The sequence below is a fragment of the Anser cygnoides genome, chromosome 3 (assembly GCF_040182565.1).
Source record: "Anser cygnoides isolate HZ-2024a breed goose chromosome 3, Taihu_goose_T2T_genome, whole genome shotgun sequence".
Classification (NCBI taxonomy): domain Eukaryota; kingdom Metazoa; phylum Chordata; class Aves; order Anseriformes; family Anatidae; genus Anser; species Anser cygnoides.
The window spans coordinates 73,343,054-73,365,308 of NC_089875.1; the positions used below are offsets into that span (position 1 = coordinate 73,343,054).

The window sequence follows — 22,255 nt, forward strand, 5'->3', positions numbered from 1 at the left end:
AATCACATGTGCCATTACTGCTGTTTTAAAAAACAGGATGAACTTTTCCGCGTTCTGTCATCATTCAAACAAATAGCACCCAGATACCGATGGCGTAGAAGCAGATGGGGACAAGCATGCCCTGTAGCTTTAAAGGAGGGTGATATTGTAATGGGAGACCCAGAATTGGCTGTCAGGTTAGTGGATTTTGGCACTTCTTATTTTTATTTCTATTTTATAAGACAACTGTCTAAATTATTAGCTTCTCTTCTGTTTTAAGTTTTCTAGGTAAAATGTATGTACTGTCATCCCCGGAGGCACTGAAAAAATTTATGTTGAATCCACGGCCTTACCTGTTACCACCAATGCCAATTCCTCCTTGTAAAGTACTAGTATTTGGCCCTCCATTTTCTGGAAGAACAACTATTTGTAACCTAATTGCAAACAAATATAAAGGAAAGGTAGGTTCATAAATATCTTATATAACACGAGTATCAGCTGAGGCATGGAAGTCAATTAAACACATTCTTATTTCTGTTGTATCATTAACATACATACTGCAAACATTAACAAATGTTCTGCAAACATACATACTATGCAAAAATAGTAATTAAGTGACATTCATTTACATAAAAGTAGCTAACTTCCAAAAAATGTTCTTTTATTACTCCTCTATGTGAGACAAATATTTGTGTCAGTTATTTGTCTTAGTATAAAGACGTTTTGAATATCTGTTGTACTTAAACTAATTAGATGTAATCACAAATTAGAAAGTATTTTAGACACACACACAAAGAACTCACTGAATTATATGTAATTTTTTTCTGAAATTTGCAGAACTTTTCCAAATTTATTTCACTGTGTAGCTGTTAGATCTGGTGCTATATGTCTATTCTGCACTATTTTTTATTTTTTCACATACTCTCATTAGGTTCTTGATATGACGGAACTCATTCAACTCCACATAGAAGAATCAAGAGAGCAAAACATTGAGCAAGTGCGAAGGGATACAGTAGAAAAGGCTATAACAGCAGTGAAAAATAGGTTGGAATTAGAAAAACAGTTGAAAGAGCCAGGTGATTAAGATGTTCTGTGGTCTTTGAAGTTATCGTTGCTTTAGGTTATCTAATGGAAACAATTGTTGTCACTAGGAAATGCTCTAAATTACTCATAAAATATTACAGAAGTTGTTGTGTCTACTGTGTATGTAATATAAATCAAAAAAACATGAAGTGAAGGGTAACTAAGTAGAGCTCAATATTTTGGTATTATATATAGATATTTGGAAGTTGAGAATCTTATCGCTCTCTACAGTTACCTTAAAGGAGGCTGTAAAGAGGTGGGGGTTGGTCTGTTCTCCTACGTGCCTGGTGACAGGACGAGGGGGAATGGGCGAAAGTTGCGACAGGGGAGTTTTAGGTTGGATGTTAGGAAGTACTTCTTTACCGAAAGGGTTATTAAGCATTGGAACGGGCTGCCCAGGGAGGTGGTGGAGTCACCATCCCTGGAGGTCTTTAAAAGACGTTTAGATGTAGAGCTTAGCGATATGGTTTAGTGGAGTACTTAGTGTTAGGTCGGAGGTTGGACTCGATGATCTTGAGGTCTCTTCCAACCTAGAAATCTGTGATACTGTGATACTGTGATACTGTGAATCATGTTGCAAGAAAGTTTTCTGAGCTCCTTTTGAAATAAGACACTGATTCTGACTCATACTGGTTGGAATCTTTCCCACTGAGTGTCTTTCTGAAAAGTTAAGTCTTTGCAAAACTGAATTTTTCTTCAAGAAAGCAGCTAGTCTGCTACACTTGTGTAAATTCACAAACTACAGATTTTCCACCTTGGGGCAGCCTTCCAAATATGCTGTCTTAGATTGCACATTCACAAGATTCTCCATATCTGGTCAGATCTAGACTTCTTAAGCTGCCTAGGTTTCTGCAGCTTGATGAATTCTGGAAATATTTTGAATTAAAATAACGTGTTCTTTTAATATCTTTAAACAAAAAGTCCTTGTCTGTTAATGCACTCAGATGACATCTAGCTCAAACAGAACCACACTGTTCTGCTTTGGGGACCAGGTGTAGGGGTATGAAACCTGTTGAAATGAAGAAGTGTTAGAACGTATGTATTTTTTACTCTTTTCTGGGTTTTGTCATAATTCTGATCTCATTTCTTTAAAAGAGAGAAATAGGCATATAAACAAATAATACTGCTAGAGAGCTGTTTGTGTCTCACAGGCTGATGGGTACAAGTCTTGCCTGTTGTCAGGGCTTGAAAAGTGCTTACAATTCCTAGAAGGTTGATTGGGGGTTTTCACAGATTGGGAGGCTGGAGTTTATGAGGGGAAAGCTGGCATGTTTTAGTCAGATGGATTTAGCAGTGAAGTATTTGTATAAAAGGATTTTCTACTGATTTGTTTTTTCGTGACTTTATTATGATTTCATAACTATAGGAGACTTGAAGGAACTTAGTAGTGTCAAGGAAGCAGATGATTCTGAAGAAAACCACTAAAATGAGAGAAGAAATAAACTTGGAAGAAGAGAGTAGTGAGGTAAAATCTGACATCATCCAAGAAGGTAAAAAGTAAATCTTAGCTACTCTAAGCATGGCACTCCATGCCTTCACAGTGTCCTGCAAATTAAAAAGTGAAAGATAATCTTTTTTTTTTCTTATTTACACTTGTAGGACTATCTTAATTTTTTTCTTGTTGCTGATATTATGATTTTAAGAAACAAAATGGTTAATTTTGTAATTGAAAATATGTCTAGGTTAGTTAACTCATTAATACCGTTTTACTGTAAAGGGGAAAAAACTCGCACTGATTTTTGTAAGAGCTAAATTTGGTGTTTCAATTACACTTCGTGTTTTTATAGCATAAGGTCATTTCAGAAATTTTTCATAGATAAGGGAACAAATATACATTCACATGCACACACAAAAAGCTAACTGAAGAAAGAGAGGATCTAAATTCAAGAATGAGATTTTTTGCCACTTAAATATGAGAAACTTAAAAGCATGCTGAGTTTTAATTAGTTGAAATAAACAAATAAAATGAAAATAGTTTCATGATTTTTTTTTTCATTTTTCATGAAAATTAAAATAAACAAATGAAAACAGTTTGTAAGCCTGACGTGGTTTACAAATACGAGGATTTATTCTCATACAGAACAGACTGACATCTCATCTTAAGTGATGAAGATAGATTATTAGGTAGATACAATTAATAATGCACATTATTAAATATGTTTATAAGGATCTAAAATGGAAATGAAATAAATGTGGAAAGTGAGGTAGTTTTTAAAAGTTCCTTTGCCATTTTGAAAGGGTAACAATTGTTCCTTCAGTCATGTTCTTCCTTTAAAGGTATTCTATAACAGCAAAAGGTGTTAAAGATATCACTGAAGAAATATCCGTTTCTGAATGTGGGGAAATAGAATATAGTGTCTGTAGCTACAAGAAGTGTAAAGTCTATTTATAATTTTTTTCCGGTTGGTTGTTTTTGTGGGTTTTGTTTGTTTTTTTGTTTTTAGAATAGAAACACTTAGAAAGCTCTTGTCCCTTTCCCATTGAGCTTTTAATTTGTGGAAAAAAAAAAAAAACCAAAAAACTAGTAATGTGTATATTTGTGCATGTAAAAGATATCAGTACAATCACTGAAAAATATTAGCATAATTAAAGAAAGTAAATATGACCTTTTTGCTGATTATACTCCTCACATAATAGGTACTGCAGTTACTAAGAACAGTTCTTTACCAAACTATGCTATCATTTTATCAAATTAGTATGTAAATTGTGAAGTAACTCTGAATGTTTCTTAAAAATTTGTAAGCAATTACAGTTCATTGTATCAGTAATTATTAACATAATATGAATCTGAGTATTTTGTACATATTAGGGAATGCAGGCTTCTTGATTATTGATGATATACTGTCTAGAACTACACATTGCATTAATTTTTAAATTAATCTGGTCAACCTTTTGATTTAAGAAACAAAAAGAAGTCAAATCAAAGGAAATTCTCAGATGCCACAGCTGCCTGATAGTTCTAGTATACTAAATGTTGTTCCATTCATATTGAAAGAATACTTCATTTAGCAGTAGAATACACTGTAGAGTTAAAAGTTGTGGGTTTTTTGGAATAAGAGAGCAAATCAAGATCCTAAAACTTATAATTTTAAGATATTCCCCAGAAATGCATTCAGAGGGACTGCTATTTGATTCTTTCTCAATATCATTGTGTAATATTGCTTAAAATGACTGCTACGCTGTACTTAAACAGTGGCTTCATTTACTTGGCAAGCAGTTGCTCCTGATTAGAGGAAACATGTATTTTAGGAATTTGTGAAGTTCTTAAAAAAATCTATATTGTTAGGAATGTCAGAGATAACTGCTGACCACCCAGAAGTTCAAGCGATGGTAGAAGCAGCTGTAAAAAGTGCATCAGAATCTGAAGTTATATTGTCACCTGAAATATATGCAGAAACACTGGAGAGAGCTATTGCAGAGGTAAAACTACAAGTATTGCATAGCAAAGCACTTTCTTTCTAAGAGCAGCTTCTAACAGTTCATACATTATTGATACTTATATTCTTAATTTTACAATTTGAAAGATCAGTCTAGTTCATATCACAGAGTCTGAAAGCTTACATATGATTGATGATAGACTGAGCAAGATCATGAAAGACAGATCTATTGAAGGATGATACAAACTTTTACAGACAGGGAGAAATATCTCAGAGAAGTATCACTGTATGCTTACCCTATTCTTACACTCTTAGTCACTTTTAAAGTACTCAACATCAGATACAAGAGTTTGAAAAGAATTGTATTTGGAAGTTTATCCAAGAATCATGAATTGTTTTAAATTTATGCACTGTTTTGTAAATACTGAAACTGGAATATAAACTGTTTGTAGGCAGCCCTAAAATTTACTGACATATTCATCTCTCTTTGTTCAAAATGTTTTTATTGCATTCAGATATGTAAAGTTTTAAATATCTTACTTTTTATTAACGTGAAATGACAGTAGGGAAAGAGTGATAACATTTAGAAAATCATTGTGTGTCGTACAGCCTTTTTAAACATATCACAGGCTGTTAGTCTTTTTATGTTAATAAACATAAATGTTAATGTTAATTAACCTTATGTTAATGAACATTTTATAACAGCTCACGAAGAAGAACAAAGACAGGTTTCCTGGTGCTCCAGAAAAAGGAGGATGGGTAGTGGATAATTACCCTTTGTCAGAAGATCACTGGTCAGCTTTATCAGAAAAAGGACTTTTACCTGACACTGTTGTCTGTCTGAAGGATACAGAAAAAGATGGTTAGTAAACACACGCTAATGGAACTTAACCTTTTCTGTTTTCTGTGTTGATGCCTGTAGATAAAGCACACTTGCAAGAATACCCAGTAGTTGTGTTCTATATACAAAGTTTTAGGAGTCTGTAGAAAGTGAACAGAGAAGGAAGGATTTAGTGGATCACGAAGGGTACTCCAAATTTCTTATAGTTTAGATTAAGGGAATTAAGAGAATTGAAAACAGGAATGCTTTACAAAGCAGTAAATGCCTTCTACTTACAAACCTATTTACATTCTCCTCCTGCTTACAATCAGTAATACTAGTAAATAGCACTGGACTCTTGCAGACTTTTTCTTACAGACTTTTGTATTCCATGTCTGGCTGACCACTAGCTTCTAATGTGGCTCTTAGTCAAGTTTCCGTGCCTGTGCATTGGTTTCCCTGCTTGCAAAACCAGATTATAAGTTATGAACCTTCTCTGCTTAAGAGAAAAGTGGGGAGTACCTACACACAGACGTATCTTTTTCCCCATCCTGAGGACAAAGAAATTTAAGGAACTATTTGGCCAGGTTGATACAATAGCTTAATATCCATGAATGCAGAGGAAGGGATTTTTACTTTAGGGTTTCAAACAAGAAGGAAGGTTGGTACCAGGTATGAAAAATGAAACAGATTCATACATTGTTAACAGTTTTGCTTGCCAAATCATGTCTTAATCGACTGAATGATTCATACCACACAGCAAGTTTCATTGCCCCGTGACAATCATATATAATCACTACTTGTTCCCAGTCTGTTATCAAAATGTCTTTCAGTAGTAGAAACTGCCCCTCAAGAAAGGAATGTCTATTCACACTTAGTTCAAAAAACCTCAGTAACTGATATTAAAATCAGTCAAAATCCCTCGTCCTTGAATATAAAAACAAACATTGCTTACATAGTTTATGTAGAGCAACTTTCCTATTTAAAAAAAAAAAAAGGGGTTTTCAGAAGCATGTCATCTTGATCAGATGATCAGCTAATCATCCTTACAACTCAGCTACAGTACCCAAACTACTTGGTTATATGACTTTGTGAAATTTTGTAACTTCTTAAACATCTTAATGAAAAGGCAAATGTGGCTGGAGCTTGTGTACATACTAAAAACAGGCTGAAGATTTCTATTGGAAATTTCTAGATCCACTGCTTGTCAAAAAATCCTATTTGTTGTTCCTGTCACTTAAGAAGCTCATCTCAGGTAGTTCCAGAAAGAACTTAAGGATCCATTGCATTTCCATGCCTGATCTTTGCCTCCCAGAAATTTCAAGAATATTAAAATGGTCATGAACCTAGTTTCTGGGATGCTGTGCATTGTCATTTCTTCCAACCACAAAAAACATCTTAATGCATGTAGTTGGCATGTAGTAATGTGAGGTTAATATGGTGTCTTATTTACAGTAATAAACACAACAATACTGTGATATGTTAACACAGTATGTTAGTTAATACTAAATAACAGACAGCAGGAGTCAAGTTCTAGCCTTTTCTGCAGGGAAAGGACTGAGGTGGGGTAGACGCTTTCAGAACTATGTTACATTCTGACAAGTGAAGAACAAGTTAAGAAATTAGTTAATTAACTGGATAAAGAAAAGGTTGTTTAGTCGTCTTTATTATAGATCAGACACTTTGGGAATAGATAATCCTTCATGGGAACCATGTTGAAACTCATCAATAATAATTGCCCCTTTTTTTGTTTTGGGGAATGGAAGAACTTGAAGTCCATAGCAGAGGCTTTCAAATGAAGACCTCTCTAGGATCTGTAATGCACACCTTTCTGCCACTGCCGCTAGTTTTCAAAACTTAGTTCTGGATCACTTGTTCTGATCTGGACAATCTGTTTTATCCTCTTGGTAGCCATCTCTTCCATTAAATTACCTTCTGTTTTTCTAGTCAGATAGTTGAAAGATTATTTAAAGCCTAAGCATAAGCCTTTCCACCTAGAAGTGAGACAGATCTTCATGAAATTTATATTTTATGCTCACAACACCGATGTTACTTCTATTTGAACTAACACTGTCATAATCTTTATATTACATAGGAATACAGACTGCTTTCTTAATTGCACTCCATTTGGTCCTAAGTTTAAGTAGATTTCAAGCTTGGAAGGAAATCACCGTTCCCATTTTTGACGTTTTTGAGATGATAATGAGACTATACGCTAATGTTATCCCTGGAACAGTATCAGACATTCATATGAATCAGACTTTTTTTTTTTCCTCAAGAGTTTCACTCACAGGTGGGAGGAAATGAGTTAACTTACTTTAAATGATAAAATATATATTTTTACTGTCTCAGCTTGAAACAAGTCACGTGCAAATTGAATACAAGACATACTATTTGTACTCTAAGTGAAATATAATACTGGCACAGAGATTTTCATAACAGACTTTAAAGTGCATTAGAACAGGACACTGCAAGAACGTTGTTCTTTCAACCAGAATCAGATGAGCTACCTACAAACCTGCTCTGTTAGCAAACTTATTTCTGGTTAATACCAGTGGTAGATATTCTCAGGTCAGCCACTTGGAAATTAGCTAATTTATTATCCATTATTATAAAGGCTTACAAGTCACTTGCTCAATTTGATCAAGTGATACTGAAATCATTTATAAAATGTAATAATATTGATCCTTTAAGTGAGGAACAACACGTGCTGGTATCTAAGAAAGAAAGAAAGCTTGAAATCATAGAATCATAGATAGTATACTAATTGTGTTTCTTCTAGATGTTCTGCATAGGTTGATTCAATAATTGAAGCTGCTTCAGTTCAATGTCATTTAAATTCTGAATAATTAAGTAAATTAATGCTGTTTGGCATTGCTGCTTTTCATAACACTGTGAGAAGACACGAAGTTGGGGAAGTACATACCTGGGCCACCAGACAAAGCCACTGAAAACTCTCACAACCTTTTTGCAGAAGAATATCTAAAGAATTCTATATATAAAGAATATTCTACAGAATTATCTAAATATCAGTTTACAAACTACATTAAAAAAATCCCTTTACTCACCCTCCTATTTCAAAATTATATATATTAATTAAGAGAATCTATTTCAAATATATACTATTCACACAAAATGATCATCAGTTTCAAATTGACAGAGGCTCAATGTTCCTAACAGTTAAATAACATGTGCTCAAGTTTACTTAAAAATACATATTATGTGAGTTGACAATAGTGACCACATGAGATTTGGGAGGAATGAGTATGGATAAGGTGAGGTGAAAGAGGTAAGTTCATAATGTCTGCTAGAAGGTTTGTCTGCAAGTGTACCTTTTTGTTTATGGCTTTTTCCTTGAACTTAGCAATTTTGTTTTATTTTGTTCCTTTTTTTTCCCCTTTGGACATTTCTTTTTATTATTGAACTCTTTATTTGATTCCCATATTTCTGTCTCTAAATAATAATGCGGTACTAGAGTTTACATAGCATTTTGAGTCACTACTTTGTAAACTATTCCTTGAGGTAGCCTAAACTAGCATGGCTCAACTGTTGGAAATAGATTTCGGCCACACAGCCATATATCATAAATCTGTTTGCCAAAGTAAATAAATCAGTTGAAATTCCTAGTAGGATCAGTGTATTTCTTCCTTTCTGCTAACCAGCTGTAGCAGTATAGGTATGCACAGTCTTTAAATTTTTATTTGAATGTTTTTCATTTGTTCCTTCATAGTTTTCTTTGTACACATCCAAACAAAATAAATGCCAGAGTAATGCATGATATATGGAAATATAAAATAAATCCTTTCAGTGCTCTCTCTCCTTATAGCCTTCATCATAGCCTTCCAATATCCCAGTGTCAGTTTATTAGGTGCTTGAAGTTGAAAACAAAGCTCTAAAACCTTAGAAAACAACATTATAATAACATTTCAGTGGTATATATGCCTTTTCTGGGCTTTAAAAAGAAGTAGGAAAATTGTTTATTATTTGTTAAATAAATTTCCGAACTCAGCTTTAGTTTTATACAGCTGCACAAAACTAATTACTGTTGTATAATTGTACTGCAGGAGGCTGTATACTACGCAGAACATACTTAGCAAATAAAGATGAAATTAATTCAAAGATATTGAGAAGACTAGAAGATGAAGCATTAGAAAAGAAAGAAGCAGCAGCAAGGTAAATTGTACTAAATATTTAAACATATAAAGTGATCACAAGAAAATTCTAGCCTTACTTTGAGTTAAAGGTTATCAGTGCATTTATCAATCAACAGAAATTTAATAAAAAAGCACATTAAGCTTTGACCTGATGGTTATAAAGTAATCCAGTATGTGTTAACTTTGAGGGTTATCTTTTTTAGATCGATACATGTGGTGGCAGAAGATTATCTTGCTAAACGCATTTTCATTAGCCTTCCACTAGCCCAGCCTTTTGAGACAATGATACAAGTATGATACAATGATACATGTGTGAACCAAATTATATTTCAATTCTGAACAGTATTTTTCCACATATTTACTTCCATTTAATAATTTGCAATTTGCTATATTCATATTTGTATAAGTCTTTAAGATGAATTATCTTTTACTCACAGAAGAGAAATGCAAGAGGTACTGACACCGGAAGAAGAACAGCAGTCTCAGGAAGCTGCTGAAGAGAAAGGTGAAAGTGCGTATCATTCAACTTCTATTTCACTCATGTATGTGTTCCAAATGATTTAGCAATTTGGTATTTATGCAGATTTTACAGTTTTGATTTTCTTTTTACATTCAGAATTTAGAATAATGACTTCAAATTACTGTCTTTGCTTCCTTCACTGATTCAAGCCTATATTTCTATATGACATTCTTAACGGATGTTGCAGAATAAAGATGTGTATTAAATCCACCAGCACAGTTATGGTTTTCAATAAATCTGAAGGGCAGAACTCTTTATTTCCTCTCTAGTTACTTTTCTAAGTGGGTTCTTAACTGTATTGAAACTTCATACTCATGAAAAAATCTGTATCCCCTCACAAATCAGAAAACTTTGTTAGAACTTAGCCAATGGCTAATCAGAAAATCGCAAGACTGTCTGAAGATGTGTTATCCTCCAAGAAGCTCAGCCTGAAACAATTAAAGGGGAATGGAAATTACTTCAAGAGTGGCTCTGTTAATATGTGTTAAGGATTGCTGAATCCAGTAGCAACATATATTACAAATTGCTGAATCCCATATCCCATTAGAGGCAAGGCTGCTGAAGCTCTGTGTCCCCAGGTCCAGCCAGTAATGAGTCTGAGCATTTATTCCCAATTCTCCTTTCATCCTGTTCTCCCTCTATTATCTACATTTGTTCCTCCACAGTCCACTTTGATCCCGTCTTCTCCTTGCCTTTGGTCCTTTTCTGAAATGCCTCACATAATATTATGAGTCTCTCACAGTCCCAAACTGCTTTTCCTGGCATCTCTTAATGAATCTCACTCTCCTGTAGGCAGGGAGAGCCTCTCTGGTTGACTCATGTCAATAGGTCTCACATCCAGACAATGCCTTCATCATCCTCTTGCAATGGCCCTGAGGGGAACCAAGTCAGGGTTATCTTTGTTCTGATTAAATTATCAGGATTCCCCAGTCTGTTATTATTCCTCTGCTCCTTTCTGTTTATGGAGATTATCCTTTAATAACAACATAAAAAAGGAAAGGAATTACATGTGTTACATGAAGTTTCCCCTCTAATAATAATAATATTAGTAAAACATTTTGGGTGTGTGTACTTTCATTCTTTCTTTGCTTCTTTCAATATTGAGCAGAAAAGCATTTTTTTTTTTTTTTGCCACTCTTTACATTTCCTGTAAGATCCTTCTTTTGTATTACAATTGTGCTATACTTTGTTTCTAACAAAGAGAATATAATTGTCCTGGTCAGAAGTGAATAATCTGTGAGGAGTGAGATTTTGAGGGCAGGCTAACTGTCACAAACCAGTTGGAATTTTGCACCTCAGACAATTCTGTCAGTTGGGTCGAGATTTAGAATTAATTCTGGTTAGTTTCAACATTTTTGAACCTCAGTGGTTGAAAAAATTGTAAGGTTGAACTTTCCTTTTTACCTTCTTCAGTCACTGCCTACTTTCTTAGAAGAATGTTGCTGTCTAATTTAAATCTGCTGTCAAGATGAAGTACCATGCACAAGTATCTCTTTCTACATTAAGAACCAAGTTGGGGACTTCAGGGGATTTTCTTCTGCTACGGGGCAGCTCAATGGTAGCCTAAGTTATACCCTACAGCCTGGATCAGAAATTAAAAATTGACATACATGTTAATATTCCTTTTTCTTTTTAATTTCTTTCCTTTTTTTTTTTTTTCCCCTCACATCTATAGGGGCTAGACTTCCATTCCTGTCTTACTTTCAAGTATAATATACTGGTTTCTGTCAAAAGATACAGTGGCCAAGCTTATGTCCTATGTTGTCAGTATGCCTCATAAACACTTTCTTTCATTATCCAGTGTGGTATTTATTTTATCTATCTATAAAAAGTTCAAAGACATAAAGGTAGTATAAGATATACTGAATTTGGTAACTTGTTTTTAATTTTTTATTAGGTAACATATTGCTTTTCTCTGACAAATACTCTAGCTTTGTTCTTTCAATTAAATGTAAACTTGAAAAGATTTCTACATTGTAACTTTATAATTTTTCAAATAAAACAGATAGCTCTTCTCCAAAGTGAATGGGTTCTAAAGTATTAAATATAAAGGGTTCTACAGACGTACTATATTCTTTCTCTCAAACAACAAAGTTCATCTTAATTTTGAATATATAACCCATTTTTATCTGAGTACATCAAAACAACAGTTATTCATGACAGAAGTAATAATGTCATACACACACTTGTGCTATTAACACGTGATAAGTCCTTGTTCAGGGAAATCGTGTTTTCCTACGCCTACATTTGATTTCAATAATCAAACACTGACTCACCAAAAACACTTCAGTCATGCTGCTCTTAGCCTGACATCTGTTTTATTTCACATGTAGTGCCATCAGCACACTGACTGCAGCTTTTTTCCCATGTGACATGTCTTTACAAAAACATAAATTAATTATATGTTCAGTCCTTTTTTTTTATAGCAGTTATGGTAGTAAAATATGAACTCAAAAAAAAAAAAACCTCCAAAAAACGCTGCAGAGCCCCAGTCATGTTCTTTTGATGTGTTATATAAATAAGTTGCATTTCAGTAACTGCAACCTCAGTGTTGAATTAACTGGGATTTGTTTCAGGACTGAACATATTCGAATCTATAATATTGTCTGTGTTTAAAAGGAAAAAAAATATTCTCGTAATGAGCAAGGTACTATCATGTCTCCTAATGAAATTAAAAGTACATAGAGAAAGATTTTGGCTGAATTTATCAAAAATATTTAATTAGGTTAGGAAGCTAAGTTCAATGCTGAGAATGTCTGGTGAAGGTATCCCAAAAAAATTTACATAGGACCTCTTGTAGTGTCTAGCTGCAAATTATAGCCCCGTATCTTTTTCAGGTTTCTTATTCCAAGCTTAAATTATTTTCAGGAGGTTTTTTTTTTATTGTCTTTAAGTATTTTTTAGCAGCTTTGCATGATTATGGATTTATTTATTCCATATAACAGCTATATAAATTCATGAGAATATAGAAGAGTTGTACAGCTTCAGGTAGATCTGGGTGTTCATTCCAATGCTCTTGAGCTAAAATCTGGCATATTTCTTTTCTGCAGTGTTTCAGCAATAAAATATCCCATACAATTTGTCTTGTCCACTGAAGCAAGCAGCTGTCATGGTTTAAGACTATTTTCTGTCCTTTATTTGTCGGCCCTGCTTTTCTGCCAGAGATTATCCCTTCCTTAGAGCAAATTCAACAGGAACAAATGTATGCGTATGCCTCAGTCGCTGTATCTCAGTGTGGCGTGTTACTACAATCCCATCTTCCCTGTTTGCTTGTTTGTTTGTTTGTTTTTTCCACCTCTAAGTGGAGGCTTTTCAGTGAGAACAGAGATTGAAGAAGGAAAGTTTATTAATCTGCAGACAGGGGAATAGCAAATTACTTGTACCACAAACTTCAAAGCAAGCTGTAGTGATATTAACTTCCCAGGAGTGGTTTGTTCAGTCTTTGAGCATTATCGCATGGTCTTCAAAGCCACTTTCTGGTCTCCTTCATAAGCCAGACACAAGAATTACATTCTAATACCCATAATCACAGCATTTTAGGCAGAAAAATTCCAGACTTTCAAGCAGAAAGGTTATGAACAGCTTATCAGTTAAATACCAAATATCTTCAGTTTTGAAAGTTTTTGGCCTCTTATTCAGAGAAAAAAAAAGGCTAAGGGATATTGGTTTAGTACAACTATGCATCTCTTCTCAGCAAAAAGAATGAAAGCCTATGATCTGAGCTATCAGCCTCCCTGAAAGCTCTTGTCAGTTTCTGAACATCTACAAGAAAAATCTTCTCTGTTTGCTTTGTTTAATGTCTGTCTTTCTTTCTTGTTCCCATACAGCACCAATCTTGTAAATGAAATCTCTGAAGTACTCAGACACACTGTGAAAATCAGACATGCTCAGCTTCTCTGCCACAGCTATTTCCAATATCTTAAGGACTGTCTGTGATTATGTTATGTATGCATGTGAGGGTTTGCACAATGACAGCCTTAACAAAGTATCTTCCATTTTGCACATATTTTTCTGCATGTCATTCTCCTCTTTGTGCATATTACAAATTCTTGATTTCTTTAATACAGAGCATCAAAACTCATTTTGTTGGACTGCATTCCTGTGAATATCAAAAGGAAATAAAGAACTAGAATAAGTGAAGAATTTTCTTGGTTTGACACATGCTAAAGGCTGTGGGGTTTTGTCTGCTAACCATATAAGAAGATGCTTGTTTATGAGAAATTTAAATCTTCTTGATACTGCATAAATCAGAAATTCAATTTGCCAAAAAAGAGATATATGTAAAAATAAATGCCGTAACTTCAGATTTTAAAATACATCCTTGTATAAAATGTGTTCAGTTTTGGGTAGTCATAATATGTTTAGATATATTAATGGTGTTTTACTACTAAGGGCATAAGCAGAACAAGGCTTGTAGAAAAAGGTAGCATTCGTTATTGACCAACTCATACAGTCAGAAAAAATATACCAGCCTTCAGGTATACAAGCCCTTCTTCAAGTCAGAAGCACTGCCATCCAACAGGAGCTGATCTGTAGAACACTGAGTGTGTTCTTTTGGAAGGTCATGTTTTTGAGCATAGTTTGAGCACAGATCACATAGCTTATAATGAATTTAAAATATTCTTACATGGAAGCACTGAACTGAGTACTATTCTTCTCCTCTTCACATTATTGTAGCATCTGATAGATAGTCTGCCTTTCTGTACAGATCAAGTAGCTGATTGTAAACTGTTTTGTTCAATATGCAATACCTAAGCATCAAAGGAACTAACACCTTTTTTGCTAGTGATCAAATGTAAGTTTTGCAGTGTGATCCAAACATATCTTTATTTCTCTAATGCCTCAATCAACCCTCAATGGGTATGCTAAAGTTACGAATGATTTTATCTGTGCCTACAGAATTTGAGGACAATGATGAGCAGCTTCCACCTGAAACTGAACAAGTGTCTCAGGAACAGTCCGGTGATTCTGCAGGTTATAAAGAAGAATCTATTCGTTCAGGTTGGCCTTGTAGCATATATAATCTCTCCTTCTTACTTGTTAGTATCGTGAATTGTATCCTTTTCTGCATGTTTTTACTATATTTGAAAAATGAGCTGTAAATATCATTCCTTAATTTTTTTTTTTTCTTTTACAGAAGTTTATGCTGGAACAGTCAAGTTCCAGTTATTTTAACATTTATAAATGCAATTAAAGTCATGTAGTGATTTCCTGTTAAAAATAATGTGCCAGGTACTATGCATTTTGAAAAACAACAAAACCCCACTATTTCCACTGCTGTGTCCAGTCTAAATACCAAATTAATAAATGTGTACAGGGATCTATAGAAATAACAAGTAAAGTGAGGCTTGCTGAAATTCCAGGTTAACATGACCTGTCTTCAGAAACCAATGAGTGCTCTTTACAGGATGAAGTGATAAGTAAGGGAAATCAGAAGAAAAAAAAAGTTAGTAAGTCACTATCATGAATTGTAACAAAAAAAAAAAAAAAGAGAGAGAAGGGAGCATGAGGGAATTAAAAAATATATCAGGAAATAAACTGCAGTATTCACAAACAGCTGCATGTGATCTTAATAAATCCCAGTTCTACAGACCACTTTCAAGTTAATATAAATATCCACATTAATCTGAAATGACTAGTCCATTCTCTGCAGCAAGAAATCTTGGGAAAAAATGGGAATGGATGAATTTGAAGTTTGGATGTAAATGATGGAAATATGTCCTGTATTCTTCCTAATCATCCATTGTCCTGCTAATAGCTTTCTAGTTTTCCCATGGAGTTGTGTTTTCTTCATTTTGGTAGAAGGCACAATTCTACAGCATGTGGAATGCCATAGAGCCATTACCTAATGAAAAGAAATAAGAAATACTATCATAGCTTTCTCTCAAAAAACATTTTGAAGGCAGCTCATCTTTAATAAGGACGGTCCCTTTTAGTATTTAAAATTAACATTTTAGATTTTATCTATTAGAAGATTTAGAATATATTGAAGTCCAAGAGATAAATAAATCCAGCATAAAACATTTAATGTTAAATAGCAGGATGTTAAATATACATTTTTATGCTTTTTGCGTCACCTCAGTCCTTATGCAGTGGAGTCAGCTTAATCTGTAGACTAAACAGTTTTTTACCAAACACCATAATTCAGTACACACAATATAAGGTTGCCTACTAAGTACATTTCACTGTGATTAGCTAAAAATTATTTGGCACCATATATTTATAAGTAATAAAAAGTCTTTATTAAACAAACCATAGGATCTGTTTCAAAAGGACAAATGAAAACATGTTCGCAATGAAATATGTATCAGTTTCAAGGAATGAAAGTGTCGCTGTTATCCCACATTTTGCCTGTCTGTTTATTTTGATAGTTAAACCCTTAACGAAGAAGCCATGTTAGCTTCTGTTCTCTCTGTCTCAGGTTTGGCAGGGTTTGAGGGGAGGGAAGGACTTTTTCATCTTTTTTGTTGTTGAATATGGACTGAGGGCAGAACAAGTCATATCCAATACCAGCAGAACACTGTAAAAATACATTAAAGCCTCTCCTTCCCCAGTAACTCACTTGGAGAATGTGGGGGCAGAAAGCCTTTGAGGATTGTTTGTCTCTATGGTAACTACATTCAGTAAAAGCAAAAATGACACAGAGCAAAAGAATATGAGAGACTGTGGTATAGACATGCCACGTGAAAGCTCCAGATTTAGGGGTGTGAGGGATTGTCTCCTATCACCTCAGTTATAAAGAAAAGAAACTGATTAAGAACAGCACGGTTAGACTGACTGACACCTACTCTACAGGAAATGTGTTTGGATTTTTAGATCCAGTTATTTTTAAATCATTACTGTATTTTCAAGATATTTTTCTTGATTATGTTTCTTTCCTCTTCAAAAAGCTTTTTGCCCAGTGAATAACCTCTGTAAGCGGAGTATTATAACTCATATATAATAGCAAAGGTGCAGTTGCCTTACTTTAAAGTATTTTCATTATTCTGGGTCCCCAAGACCAAGTTTGAAAAAAGCCGAATGTCAGGGAGGCAATGTTTATTACCATAATGATGTTCAAATACCAGAGTCAATACAAAATAATATTTGGGTTGTAAGGTTTTGGGGTTGTCCCTTTTCCCCAGGAATGTAATCTTTTTTTTTTCCTTTTGTTACTTCTCCCCTCTTTTAAACATTTCTTCAATTTGCCTGTGTAATCTATTAAAAACTCCCTAAGTATGCAACAATTACTGTTCGATAAGATTCCTTAAGCAAGAAAGCTCTCTGGTAGAGGTACTATGACTGAATTATGTGTCTAGAGTAGAGAATCAAACCTGGAACATCACAGTTGCTTGTCATCATTTGATAAATGTAGCCTATCAGAAAAGGTACAGCATGAATTGTGAGTGTTCCTGAGATTAAGGTTCATGTGGGAAGACCTCTATTGAGTGGATTTGTTACCATGTTCAATATTCTGTCTCAGATGATGCCACATATTCATTTAAATCCATTATTCTGCCTGTGTATTTTTCATGACCTACTCAGAATTGAGAAGTTTTTAAAGGGCAGGACTCTAAAAGATGCTCTGTCAAATGCTAGATCCAGACAATAAGCATTACCATCTTCCATACATTATTCCTTTGAATAGGTCTGTGGTTCACAAGGCAGCACGTGTGATTTCTACAGTGTGAATGTGCCAGGGATAATGTGCAAAAAGCAGTTAGTGTAGCTTAGTTATTACTGTATCCTTTGCTTATTTTCTTGATATCTGTGTTCCTAATGGAATCATCATTACATAATGCATTACTGCTGCCCAGATTGTACAGATTTTACCTGGCTAGATGTCTGTCTTATTTGGAATACATCACTGTAGACTGAAACATAATTAACTATGGCATTTATACAACATATTTTAATGTACATAAGAAGGAAGGTAGTTTCATGTTGCTATTTAGAACCACAGGAGCCAGCAGTGCCATTGCAGAGGATAACTAATGCGATGAGATGAATGTTTAGCTTAGTAAAAAGAAAATGTTTATAAACATTTTCAAGAAAATAATTAATTTCTAATTCAAGATTAAATTATGTGAATTCTGCATGGTGTTTCTGCTTAATGATATGCCCATGTGTGCTTTTGGACTAAAAATCACTCAAATGCAGGGAAGGTTAGCCACTGAGGCGTCAGTCTAACAATTATATGCTGTTCAAAGCTGTAAAAAGAGGAGAGGAAATGCATTAATTAATCTTTGCTATAAAAGATCACAACAATACTTGCCAAAATGCTTCTTTAACCTATTGTTATTTAAAAGTGGCTCAATTAAAATAAAGTTTTGCCCTTCACCTTAGCGACCGCATGTCAGGAGCTGAGAGCAGTGTACAAAATGGCCACTGGGGCAGAGGGCCGTGGCACCAGGGCCCAGTCCCAATGCCCCAGCCAGGGGCACCAGAGCAACCCCAGCCACGGGTCACCAGGTGCCTCCCCGGGGACAGGCCGAGGCTGGGCCAGGACATGGGCCCACAAGCGGGCCTGGCTTGACAGAGGCTGGGTCCAGGCAGGGCAGAGCTCTGGGGAGCTGGAGCCTGGCCCTGCTGCAGCCTCAGTGGGGCAAGAGCTGATGGTCCCAGGGTTATCTGGGACCCTGGGCCTGGGCAGGGTTGGGGCGCTCCAGGGGACGGGGAACAGGAGACGGTCAGTGCTGGCAGGGCCCTCAGGTCCTGCATGCAAATTGCCATAGATGGCGAGATATATTTAATATCTGTCTATCATATATAAAATAGAGGTGTATGGGGATATTGAATGAATAATAGCTTCAGCCCTGTAAATGGAAGAAGAATAAAATTCTTAAAAACACTGAAGTATCTAGAAATAGTATCTATTTCTAAAGGACTACACCTTAAGACCTAGACTTGAAAGGAGATGTAGGCATTGCAGTTCCTAGAACTGTCATACTAACTTTTAAGTGCTTGCCTTCATAGATGGAATTAAGGGTTAGAGAAATAGGCATGAGTAGCAAACTAGGAAGGGGCTGACCTTACTAAGCCATGAAGGAATGTCAGAAGGAGGAATGTATCTGAAAGCTTGCATCTTTTTTAATTTGGCTGATGACAAAAGAAGAGAGAGTCACTACCTCTATTTCTTTGGCAATTAACTCACTGGAGGCAGGGCACAGTCTTTGATTAGATCTAGAAGACAGCAGTGGCACTTCACAGGTAGCTTAGCCAGGCAAGTCAGAAAAAATTAGTTAGATATGTTCCTTGGCAGCCAGGCACTCATAGCCCCATATCCCAGCTGCTATTAACACTTCTGGATGTTGCTTTAGTTGGTAGCATGTTAGAGAAGAGTTAGACAGCATCTCCACACGTGCTATTATGTTTAGTCCTATTTTCTCCCAAATACTTCTGATATCTAATCATCGAAATCCACCTACATAGTACTTGGTAATAAAATTTTTTGAGCAGGCTCTATTTTGGAAAATGAAATGTGGCATTTGTATATTTCTTCAACAGTTTACAATAGAAAATTAAGAAGCATTCAGTTTTGGAAGGAAACATTTTAATTTTCTTAAAGGAGAAAACGATAACAGGGCAGTCTCACTCTTTATGAACCAGAAACACATTTTTTTGAGTTTCCAGGTTGGGGCAAATAAAAAACATAAGTTACATTGCTATAATTTCACATAGTGACTATTGGCCTGCTTAATGTCAGGGGTAACTATAAAAACCAGTCAACCAAGCAAAAAACAACAACCACTTTTTCAATGTTTTCCCTGCTTGCATTTTTAAGAAAACGATCAAAGCTTTTAACATACAAGCATTAAGTAAGGCTTTCAGTTTTAGTAATCTCTCTTTTTTTTTTTTTTTTGGTGTAGGAAGTTATATAAAGAAAAAAGGTAATAGAAGTCCCCTTTTAAAGGCATTTTTTTTTTGTTGTTGTTGTTTTAAAATGGTGAAATTTCATTGGAATGGGCTGACCCTAATGTTGCTTGTGTCAAAGTCTGTTCCTGCTCTCAAAACAGGACAGAAACACAAGGAGGAGGGGAAAATTATGGCAAATTAGAAATCCACTCTGTTCCCTGTTCAAGCTCTTCCATGCAGCTTCATTTCTGGCAAAAGACAAACACAGCATACAGCAAGGTTATAGTAATATCAGGTCATTACAGTCATTGTTCTCAACTTCTTTTCTGTCTGTGAGCTAGAGAGTGATGTCAGCCTTGTTAAGCAGAACACAAAAGAAAAATGATAGGAGAAAGAAGATAATCAGGGCTGAAAATGGTGGGAGGGCAAGGAAGGGGAACAGTAGCAACAACACACTGCAGCTGCTGGAGGCTGTGGTATAGTACAGACAGGGAGGTGATGATGCTATCTAGGCACCTCTGTACCTTCTAGCTGAGACAGAACTTTGTACCAGGACTTTCAGGACCTAGCAAGGTCTACATGGATATGAAATGCTGCCCTACAAACTGATGAGTTTCTCCTTCTCTGTTGATGTATTCTCCTGCTGTCAATAAGAAGTTTTTAATTACCTCTGGCTTTTTCAGCAAATGGATGGTGTTGGAAGCAGCTCTCTCTTTATTATTTTGCTCACCAACTGTAACTTATTTGGTGTAGCACCGTACACGAAGTTTTTGTCATATTTGTCATGCATAGTACCTTGAATTTCTTATTTAAATCAATGCATTTTTTCAATTTCTAACTTTTGTTTACTTTTCATGAGAAAGCATTATGAGACAGGCTTGGACAATCTTAAACATTTGCAAGTATAAATTCCTGCACAACTTATTTAAGAGATTGTCTTTTCTTTCCTTTACTCATTAAGCTGTGTTGTATGCAGACATGGCTTCATTAAAATTAATTTTTTTGTGAGTTCCTCAGTTTAAGTTTCCACAGAGGGAAGCCTTGATATATACTTTTTCTTCTATTTTATTTATTTATTCATTTTGTATTATTATTGTTATTATTATTATTGTTGTTATTATTATTATTATAGTACTCCTTGTCCAAGAGTATATTGTCTGGGCACATGGTATCTACATTCACAGTCTTTTTCCTCGTATACCTATAGATAACTTCTGGCCTCCAGAGAAAGGGGTTATACTTTTGCATCTCATTATTGGCACTTCTTAAAATTACTCCATATGTACATACATCTGTAGTGTTTCATAGCACCGGTATTTGGGTTCAGTAGGTTGTTGGTTTAGGGATAAGTCATTTCTTAAAATGCTTTTGTCTACTGAAGTAAGAGTATTCTTAAGATCCTTGTAAGTGCTTAGCTGAGAAAGTGCAGAGGGAACAACAGCACACTAAGTCATGATCCAAGAACACAGTAAAACTAGGCTGCTGCTACTTGCTGGGTGTTGCTAGTAGTGTAAGAGAAGCTGTTCCTGATAAACCTGTAAATAGCACAGTATCTTTCAAATATGATGCAACTGTTTTATTGGGGGGTGCAGGGGGGGACACGGACGGGACCTTCAGCCCTCAATACATGCATGTTCTCCCCATATTCAGTAGGATAAATAGGGGAGATAACTCTTTCTTCCAGGACAGTGTGTTATCACAGTAATTTTATCACGCTGATCCATTTTGTTGGGAAAAAAAATGTATCAACAGATAACTAAATGAGAATTAGTGGAATTTAAAAGCAACTTATAAAATTGAAGAAGTTCCAAGCATTATTTTGTTTTCAGTTTTTACAGTTATTGTCAATAACATAATGAGGAGAAAAAGACTTTTTCTCTGAAATCGGCAGAGGTTCCCTTATGATATTCATGATATTGTGATATTTTGAGTTCATATATAGTGCATAATTTATGCCATTATCTGTTAAACTTTAATTTTTCTTTACATATGTATGACCAAATTGTCTCTGAATATGTAGCAGATCACCTCCAAGTTAATTTCTGTGTGTTAACAGCAATGCACAGTTGAAAAGATGGATTCATAACTACTAAGTGTCCTGGTTTAGTGATTAAATCAGCTTGAAAGTCAGAAATAAATTCCCTCTTTATTCTGTCACGGATTTGGTTGTGACATTGAAAGTATTCCAGTTCTCTAAACAAAGAGATGTAAATATCAAGCTATTTAACACCCAGTTCTGTTTCATGTTACAGCAAAAGGGTGTTAGGTGTATCTGCAGAGATTAAACCTTAGGTATTCAGGAATCAAGACATTTCCACTACAGATCATTTTTTAAAAGGTGGATCATAATGTCAGTGTACCTGTCTTGCCTCGTTTGTTAGTTACGGTTAGAAGGGTCATTTGTAATTTGTTTAATAACTCTTATATTGCATGTTTACGATTTATCAATTTAGGATTTCAGTCTTTGATAGCACCCTCATATCCTGGA

General features: G+C 35.0%; 1 protein-coding gene across 1 annotated transcript in view; it reads left to right on the forward strand.

Moving 5' to 3' along the window:
* AK9 (adenylate kinase 9) overlaps positions 1-22,255 on the forward strand; it is a 66,575-nt gene that overhangs the window by 18,687 nt on the left and 25,633 nt on the right. Inside the window, 10 exon segments of the mRNA XM_048081058.2 lie at positions 37-176; positions 260-440; positions 911-1,055; positions 2,429-2,478; positions 2,480-2,552; positions 4,349-4,482; positions 5,145-5,301; positions 9,324-9,432; positions 9,851-9,924; positions 14,833-14,934. Coding sequence (XP_047937015.2) covers positions 37-176; positions 260-440; positions 911-1,055; positions 2,429-2,478; positions 2,480-2,552; positions 4,349-4,482; positions 5,145-5,301; positions 9,324-9,432; positions 9,851-9,924; positions 14,833-14,934 — 1,165 coding nt within the window.